Below are 9,960 nucleotides of genomic sequence, written 5' to 3'. Positions count from 1 at the left end.
ACAATGTTACTTCTCTCTTCACGAGACGTCGATAATAAATTAAAATCTATACATATTTCTCAATCAAGAAAACGTGGACCCGAGACTAGTACATATACGCCAATGAAAAGTCGACACAAATAAAACCACTCTGGTTTTTGTAAACAAGAAAAACCAGTGTTAGCTTTTCCCTAAAACCGCTCTTACCCAAATCTCTCCATAAATACGGAGAGGAATAAAGAAAGATCCCGAGACTCAAACACAAGCCTTATTATAAAGGAAAGAAGGAAAAACTTTCCTAATTGGATCATACCAAAGCCTGGGTTCTTCTTTATCTCTCTTCTCATAGTTTCTTGTTTTGTTTGGTTCTTTTAGAGGAAAAATTAGTTTCTTAAAAAGGGATCAAAATGGGGAGGGGTAGGGTTCAATTGAAGAGGATAGAGAACAAGATCAATAGACAAGTGACATTCTCCAAAAGAAGAGCTGGTCTTTTCAAGAAAGCTCATGAGATATCTGTTCTCTGTGATGCTGAAGTTGCCCTTGTTGTCTTCTCCCATAAGGGGAAACTCTTTGAGTACTCCACTGATTCTTGGTAACTTTCTCAATTAAGAAACAAAAATATCTTTAGTTACTAAAATTGCCTCATGTTTTTCTTAAATTCACTATTTGATTTGCCCTAATTAACTACTACTGCTCTTATTTTAGGTATTTTCTATGGTTTTCAATTTTTGGAATATTACTAGTTAGGTATCTTTGGTTCTTTACTAGATCTCTTAATTGCTGACAAACAATTGTCTATTACTTTGTATTGTACTAATTAAAAATCTAAACTTTAGGGCTTGGAGTGAATATTAACCCTAGAACACTAACTATATAATATACTTTTGACCTGGATCTCCATAAATGATGTTAAAGAAGAGTAAGTACTAAAGCACTAAAACTCCATAAGATAAGTCGACTATATGTGTATATGCATCATATCTCTTAATGGAGAGCATATAGAAGGATGAATGTTAAATTTCTGAGATAGGTTTTTAAGCCCTAAACTTACCATGAATGGTTTTGTTCTATAGCTATGCGTTTAAAAAAAATTCAAATCTACTTTTGAATTAAAGCGAAAGTAAGAAAATAAATGTTTAATTTCACTTGGTCTTAGCTAGGAATTTTCCCTCAAATACTAAATGTGATGTTGCTTTTTGCATTTAACGATTTTGCAACTGGACTATAATTAAACCTAAGATATGTGAGAAGAAAAAAAGCTGGTTACTAAATAAAGATTATATAAAAGGGAAAATAATGAATCTTTAATACCTGGGCTAGGGCTTTTTCAGCCTTAAACTCATTTTTGAATCGTTTATTCTCCCAGCTGTATTTTTTCAAAATTTGCAAATCTGAGAAACAAAATTTTAATTTTAGTCAGTTTTGAGACTAAACACCATAGTATTAAACGTAGTTGCTTCTGTTATATTTAATCTTACCAATTGAAAATAAGTTGGAAATAAGGATGTCAAATCTGAGTAGGGAGTCTTTGACCTCTGGGGATCGTCGAAAAGAATCAACTTAATCCTATAAACGGCTTCTTACCAATGGTCAAACTTAGCTCCAACAGACACCAGCTGTTCTTTATTTTAAAATTTTTTATCCCTATTCTGTACAAAACTACACTGGTAAATTGATGATTTGACCAGAAAATAATTTTTTTTATATTAACGTGTCATGTCTAACAAGATTTTCTTGTACATAATTATAATAAACTTTAAAACGCAATTAGAACTCTAAGCTAAAGATGTTGGGTTGTTGATTGTTCTATCTTCTTATAGAGGAATCATAGAGATCTGTGCAGGATTTGATCTAGGAAATCCTGGGTTAAGGCAAATACACGTCCATCATTTACGTTCTAGCTATAATTAATTACCCAAGGTCCCAAATTATCATGAAAAGTCGACCTTATTCCAATGTTATATACCTTTGATGATAATATGATTGATTTCGACAGATAACTATTCTCATATATATATATATATTTATATGATAAATAAATGGTTGATGATATGAAACTAAGCAATACTTCTGTGAATTAACAGCATGGAGAAGATACTTGAACGCTATGAGAGGTACTCTTACGCCGAGAGACAGCTTATTGCACCCGAGTCTGACGTCAATGTAAAACAATCTCTCCATTAACTAAGTGACATACACTATATATAAATTTCTATTTCAGTATTGCTAAAATATATCTGTTCTAAACCTTTTGAGAGACAGACGAACTGGTCGATGGAGTATAACAGGCTTAAGGCTAAGATTGAGCTTCTGGAGAGAAACCAGAGGTATATATATGTGCACAAATGAAATAGGAAACTGGTAGCATTAATGTACGTTAGAATGCATGGATACATTATACAATTAATTAGCGGGAAAATGCATTTGTAATTATTATAATCCAGGCACTATCTTGGGGAAGACTTGCAAGCAATGAGCCCTAAAGAGCTTCAGAATCTGGAGCAGCAGCTTGACACTGCTCTTAAGCACATCCGATCTAGAAAAGTATGACTCCTATTTCTTGAATATGTCTATTTTATTGGTTAGTTATTATAAATATCAAATTACGTATACATATAGAGGTTAATTTCAAATGTATGACTTTTCAGATTTTACAAAGAATTATGTTGTGTTGTTATAAGATTCATGTTACTGATCAAAGTAGAATAATGGAATGTTTATGTGATGTATTTTAATTCAGAACCAACTTATGTACGACTCCGTCAATGAGCTCCAAAGAAAGGTATGTAAAAACCCTATCAAACGTATGTCCTACATACATTAACTAGTATTGCGGAGCTAACAATCTTGCCGTTTTGGAAATGACAGGAGAAGGCGATACAGGAACAAAACAGCATGCTTTCCAAACAGGTGACATTTGTCCTTATTTATATTTGGTCAACATGTTTTCCATTACATTATTATTAGCTTCCACTGTTTTACTCCACACTTCATGCCAAGCTATTCCTACGACTACTAGGTCTTCATTTCTACACTTAGCTTCGACACCACCGATAGAAAATGGTTGTATTTTTATAATCTTGATTGATATAATTAACCACCAGGCGCCTGTGCATAGATGGCATTTGCCCGTTTAGTTTTAAGGTTGTCTTTCAGATTGAAAACTTCGTACTTCTCATCTCATTCTACTTGGTCATCTATATATAGGGTATGTGAATATAGCCAGTACTAATTAAAGCATATTTTGAGAAGATATATATATATATATATATATATATTTAATACATATATAATAGTTTATTGCATGAGTGCAAGGAACTAGGTGTAACCAAAGATCAAAATGCAGTTACATCTGATGCACATATCTATTGATTATGAAGTCATCGCTCTGAAAATTGATGATGATGATGATGATAATGATATAATGTGGCATGGAACAAGTTGGTAACAAATTGGTGTGTGAAATTGGAACTTGTCAGATCAAGGAGAGGGAAAAGGTTCTTAGGGCACAGCAAGAGCAATGGGACCAGCAGAACCATGGCCAAAATATGCCTCCACCTCCGCCCCCGCAGGAGCATCAAATCCAGCATCCATACATGCTCTCTCATCAGCCATCTCCTTTTCTCAACATGGGGTAATTAAAATTTACTAATTCGCTCCTCTTACTTTCAAGTTTACATATTTAGCCATTGGTGTTATACAAGCCAGTAAGGTGTTAGTGAAGTTAGTTTCGGTGTTAGTGATGGTTAGATCTGCGCAAGTTGTGAATTATATTAGTACACTCTACGAAGATGATTCACGTATTAACATATGTTAATGCAGTGGTCGTCAAACGAACAGATTTGTATTTTATTGGAATGGTTGTGGAATCAGCTCCATTTTGTTAGATTAATGACTCTCTTCGATATTTCAATATGGACTTTTACCAACCAATTTTAAGACGAAACATATGATTTTCAATGCACGTATGTCGTTAAGTGAGTTATAACCATATGTGCATGTGAATGCAGTGGCCTGTATGAAGAAGAAGATCCAATGGCTATGAGGAGAAACGACCTTGATTTGTCTCTTGAACCCGTGTACAACTGCAACCTTGGCTGCTTTGCCTCATGAAGCAATTCCCTATATATAATCATCAATAATAAAAATAATTAGCCGCATAGTATATTTTGGCTAGCTTTCTATCCAATTAATATATTTTGGCAAGGTCCATGTTCTTATATCATATATATAAGTTGGCAACCTCCTATTCTCTTTGTTTAAGATTTAAGTGTTTTGCTCTATTATGTGGAAAAATTGTAATATATTGAGTTTTATTTTTATTAGCTTTGGATTTATTGGCAAATATATAAACTATTTAATGTCTAAAGGGGAAATTTGCTGTATAACCAAATTTATGTTTACCTCATTTTCCTTCTCACATGGGTTTCTAATGATGTCATCCATATCGTACAGTTTAGACTACTAATATTATAACATAAACAACTTCTATAGGTTAAAATGGAATCAGACTAGGCGGAGCAAATGGGTGTAGCCACATTATTAATGATCACTGTTATGCCAATGATCAGAGTAACCACATTACTAACATAATAATCATCATGTCCAGTTACAAGCTGATAAAGAAAAAGAAAACCAACCTCGAGTCATATATGCATACGGGAATTAGCTTATATATAGGTTTTCCATATTGACAATAAGATCCATGGGCCAATGATGAGTTAGTGAAGATAAATGGGTCATATATACTCATAAATGGTACTCGCTCATGACTGCGGCGACACACAAATAGCAACCTCACTTCATATGGGCATATATCTTGGATGCACACAGACACAAGATATATTTGATTCCAGATTCTCAATAGTCACTACGTTTTCTTTCAGTTTTTGTCCATGTCCCGTGACTCCTGTGGATAAAATCCGTACGTATTCATTATAATTATTTCCATCAATAGAAGACAAGCTAAAGAAAACTGAACGTTTTTTTGTGTAAGACTGTAAGCTGTTTTATCCTTTCTTCCATCATCCCTCTGGTTGGAAACTTATCAAAGACTTCATTACACACACAAAATGTACTATGGAAAATAAAAGAAAACTGAACGTTTTTTTGTTAAATAAAACAACGAGTATACACAGGAATATATAGACACCAAATGGTCCTAGTATTTACAGAGAAATGTAAAAAAAATTACCCAACTCCTAGTCCTTATCCCAAATGGATTTTATCCCATATCCATAAAAAACCAGCTAACAAGCCAACAAAGAATCTGGTGGAAGTTCCAAAGTATATAAAAGAATTGTTTACGAAGAAAAATTTCAGCCGCAAAGAATCAAGGATGTCTCTTATTGTTATTCCAGCTGCTCTGTAATTTCACTCTCCAAGAAAAGCGTTGTCTGTGAAAATTACAAAAAATATTTACATCAAAACCGAAATATAATTTACCAAAAACAAAAAGTACATCAAAAGATAGACATAATTAACCAACAAATACATATGTCATCGAATAAATAAAACCTTGGAACAGAAGGGACAAGCTTTACTTCTCTCCATCCATTCATAGATGAAGGCAAGGTGAAAGATATGTCCACATTGCAGAACTACCTTCGGATTATCCTCATTGTACTCTGTTCCCAGTCACAATATGAACTGAATTAACCCAAACAACCAATCTTTTAAGTTTTAAATCAAAGTTTTTTAATCAATTTTGTACAGTTTTATATTCTTTGTTTTGCCATGGAAACATGTGGAACAAACGTCGTCTTCTTCGACTTCCCTTATTTCCAGGTTTTGAGATAATTGCTCGTGCTGGATCAACAACAAAGTTGTTAGGCTTCGAGTACTTTTGCAATTTTCTATAGGTTTTTTGAGAGAAAAGTAAAGAAACCAGAAAAGGAAAGTAGGGTCTATAATGCGGGAGATAGCTTGAGGGGGACTTTATTGCTTATTGGGTAGCTAAAGGCACTGGTTCTGAGGACGTTACGAGATTCACCATCTTGCTCCGGAACTCGAAGACAGCAAAGTAATATACCATTGAACCAATGGAGGTCACCGATAATAAAAACAAAGATTTAGGGTTATACTTAAAGATCACGCAAGAAAGCAGAGAAAAGACAGGGCAATGGAGAAAAACAGAGGAGCCGAAGGAAAAAGAATCAATTTAGCATGAGAAAAAGCAACAAACTTTGAAGATTCTTTGGAGAGTATAGCACAAGGTTCGTGGAGACTTTTGTGACATGGCATATACCAAAAGAGTTTTGGTTGTTTGACTGTTTTGTGGAATGTTGACTTATTTTCTTTCATTTTCCGGTTTACTAATCCCACCAAAATGGCAAAATCGTTTATCGTATATATCTGTTTTTATTCATTTTTAAGTTATAAATTGTTTGAAGAGTTGAATTTTTTTTCCAATCTTAAAAAAAAAATGAATCATCAGTTTGTAACCAATATGACAATCACACGAAAAAGGAAGATAGAAGTTGGTTTAAAAGGGCAAAAGGAAAGATAATTATGGTGGTTATATAAACTATCATGGCAAATAATTGTTAACTACAAATTTACTTCTTTCGCAAGGTGGAGAAGATAAGCCCGCTACCTAATTAATAAATTAAATTTCTGCTTTAAAAGTAGGGCCTATTTAAAAGCACACTAAGGGCCTGACTGGTTCAAACGCAGCGGTTGCGGCTGCGGGCGTTTGCAGGTGGTTGCGGTTTCTAGCGGTTTTAAGAGATTTGTACGATTGGTTCTGTGGTTAGAAATTAGTGCATTTGCAGGATACTTATGATTGGTTAACTACCAAATACAGCAGCGGTTAAATAATAAATTAACAATATTTACATTTTATATAATTATAAAAATATCAAAAATCATAATATTGTAATAAATATGTAAATTATATTTTCAAAGTTATAGTTTAAAATTTTTAAAATTATAGAAAATATTTTTATTTTAAAATTTTATAATATTAATTAAAATATAATAGATATATTTTAGTATTTTTATAATTTCATTTTAAAAAATTTATTGAATATTTTTATTTTTGTATTTATATGGTTTTTTTTAAAAAAAGAAAAAAAAATTATCCTCCTGCAACCGCAAACGCTAGCTAGAACCAGCTTTTGATTTTTAGAGGTTCGGAGCGGTTTGAAGCAATTTGTAGCGGTTTGTATGATTGTTTTGAAACGCTGTCAACCGCTACCAACCGCAAAATCTGCGTTTGCGGATGGTAACGGGAAAACCAGTCAAACTCTAAATGATAATTTCAGTATTCACTTGTAGTGTTTGATAACAACCTGCTAGTAAAAACTTTCCAAATTAATAAACGCTAGACAAATTATAAAAAAATTACCAACGGAACGAAACGTAGCGAAAAAATGAAACCTAGTATTTCTCTCAATTACAGAAGATGGAAATGGCTAGTAAAATGTTCAACAAGGATGAGTTCAAAGTAGAATGTTCTATCTCAATAGCATTCTTCCCAGGGTCTTTGAGCATAGCGGTGGTGCCCAGGACAGTTGAGATGCGTCCCGAGATAGTCAAGCCGAGCAAGAACTAAACCTTGTAGAGGAGTACGCTTTCTCCTCTTGAGGGAATTTCTAATATGCAGAATATATAGTGTTACTGATTTGGCTGCTGATTTCTATAGTTTGTTAAACCAATGAGACTATATATTTGAATTATATATGATTGACGAAAAATCTGAGCAAGAGAAACATCCATAGTTTAAAACTATACTATATTTTACTTATGTATGTGCCATGAATAAAAATTGCATATTATATCAGTAACTGAATAGTCTGAAATAAATAAATCAGAGGCTTTTACATATATTTTCATGAAGGCATCATTTTGAGTATTTACTATTTATTATTTTTATGTTATAGATCAAATGGTCAGTAACATTAAACAGTTGGCAAGAATAAGTGTTGGGACCTACGACTTGATGAACATGTTGAAGAAAAGGTCCAACACGGCAACACTTGATGTCTTCTTATAATAAACCATAGAGTTCATATATCACAAAGCAAAAAAGTTATCACAGAATTGAAAAGGCTGAGAGCTTTTGTAGAAATATGTACATCTCTTTCTCAATCTTAAGCTGTTGTTTACCAGGGGCTCTTCTCTATACAAGTACTGAATTACAGAATACAAAGAGTAGCCTACATCTTTTTAATTATATAAGATTAGATGTGCTTCTCCTAATTATCACTTGTGGTGTTATAAATTTACTAAATTCTTTTTTTTTACTAAATTCTCAACATAGAAACGTATTTAAGATAATTTCTTGGTGCATATCATTAGTCATTGCAAAATTCACAACAAATTTATATCCATGGATGTCGGTGCTATATTATATATTCAAAATACTATAGAATTAAAGATTCCAAAAATGAAAGAAATTGAGGTTATCTGTATATTTAAAATGTGGGGAGCTACCAAAAGCAGGATCATAATTACACATTATGATAGCTCTTAATTTCATTTACTTTCTCCACCTTCTTATATCATCTTGTTGTCCTACAATTGAGAAAGAGAGTGAGAAAAAAAGAGAATGGGGAAGAAAGAAGGGTTCTTTCTAAACAGATTAAGGGCTCATGTAAGAGTCCAACCACCGACGACTACTAGCCACCATAGCTGCAGCCAAGAACCACCAAATGCATCCGCAGAGACAAAAGGAAGAAGAATAATGGTTGTGGTTGATTCTTGTTCAGAGTCTAAGAATGCTTTGCTTTGGACTCTCTCCCATTGTGCTCAGCCTCAAGACTCCATCCTTCTTCTCCATTTTCTTAAAGCTAAACCTTCTCAATCAGGTCGATTTTCTTTTTCTAATTTCCCACAAAATTGATTATTATTATTTATTTTAAATGTATGCATGATTTGTTATCTAGGGGCTCTAGCCAGCGGAGGAGAAGAAACTTTAGACAAACATACAGCTTCGAAAGCTTATCAAAAAGTTTCAACCTTGAGAAACATTTGTGAGCTAAAAAGACCTGAGGTTAATAATATGTCTCTTCATCATACCATATATTACAAAAGAAAACATAGAAGTTCAATATATATGTATCTTCTTGGCCATACTTTTGTTTGTCTTAAACAAGTTTTCCTACATTAATTTCTAAAAAGGGTATCAATCAATTATTTGTTGAGTTAGGTGAAGACAGAGATGGTGGTTGTACAAGGTGAGGAGAAAGGTCCGACCATAGTAAAAGAGGCAAGAGAACGTGGAGCGTCCTTACTAGTTCTAGGCCAGAAGAAACAGCATGCCACTTGGCGACTACTAATGATATGGGCCTCACAGACCCGACCTTTGACCAAAACCGACACCGTAGAGTATTGCATTAACAACGCTCCTTGTATGGCTATTGCCGTTCGCAAGAGAGGCAAGAAAGTTGGTGGATACACTCTTACAACTAAGCGTCACAAAGATTTCTGGCTTCTCGCATGACACTATTATTTACTTTTATTCACCAAATAATTAATAGATTTCCTCCTGTAAGTTGTAACCTTTACGTTTTAATCATGGTTGAGAGTTGTGTGTGCAATTATTATACTAGTTTACTGCTGCCATCATTTCTCACATTTCATTTGTTACCAAAAGTAGTTATAATGTTTTTGTGCATATTAAAAGGAAAAAGTTTGAATATAAAATAAAGTTTGAAATAAAAATGTTTCAATCCTATTCTATATTTCACTCTGTAATAAAAATATGGATTTATTCTATATATAGAATAATTCATTTACTTTTTATTTATTATTTTAAGTTTTACTTTATAAACTAAAGTATAAGTAGAATTCTAACTCTATTATAAAGTATTATTAAAGTTACTCAAAAACAAATAAAAGGAGAAAATCAAAATGTCAACTAAAAAGAACAAAAGATTCTCGAAATTTGTTCATCTACGAAGTTCTTGAAAGAAACATGGCAAAGCCTGGGCTTTCCTTCAAGAACAAGAACATGCTTTCAAATCTGGACAACTAGGC

General features: G+C 33.1%; 2 protein-coding genes across 3 annotated transcripts; both read left to right on the top strand.

Annotated features, from left to right (window-relative positions):
• The first annotated feature begins 217 nt into the window (after window positions 1–217).
• Window positions 218–4,312, top strand: LOC106357184 (floral homeotic protein APETALA 1). Its single transcript, XM_048736058.1, has 8 exons — window positions 218–571; window positions 2,064–2,142; window positions 2,242–2,306; window positions 2,424–2,523; window positions 2,720–2,761; window positions 2,848–2,889; window positions 3,459–3,613; window positions 3,990–4,312. Exons 1-8 carry the CDS (start codon window positions 387–389, stop codon window positions 4,090–4,092), a joined length of 771 nt encoding a protein of 256 aa, XP_048592015.1. The 5' UTR covers window positions 218–386; the 3' UTR covers window positions 4,093–4,312.
• Window positions 4,313–8,379: 4,067 nt separating this feature from the next.
• On the top strand, window positions 8,380–9,524 carry LOC106357183. 2 transcript variants are annotated; one of them, XM_013796861.3, is made up of 3 exons: window positions 8,380–8,789; window positions 8,868–8,974; window positions 9,131–9,524. In XM_013796861.3, the coding sequence occupies exons 1-3, from the start codon at window positions 8,531–8,533 to the stop codon at window positions 9,422–9,424; spliced, it is 660 nt and encodes a 219-aa protein (XP_013652315.2). In that variant the 5' UTR covers window positions 8,380–8,530; the 3' UTR covers window positions 9,425–9,524. The 2 variants fall into 2 exon arrangements, with proteins under 2 accessions (XP_013652315.2, XP_022545330.2); XM_022689609.2 differs by having other exon boundaries at window positions 8,469–8,789; window positions 8,877–8,974.
• The last annotated feature ends 436 nt before the right edge of the window (window positions 9,525–9,960 follow it).

Source organism: Brassica napus, chromosome A7 (assembly GCF_020379485.1).
Source record: "Brassica napus cultivar Da-Ae chromosome A7, Da-Ae, whole genome shotgun sequence".
Taxonomy (NCBI): Eukaryota; Viridiplantae; Streptophyta; class Magnoliopsida; order Brassicales; family Brassicaceae; genus Brassica; species Brassica napus.
The sequence above is the reverse complement of the archived record's forward strand: the minus strand, read 5'-3'. Positions and strand labels throughout refer to the sequence as shown.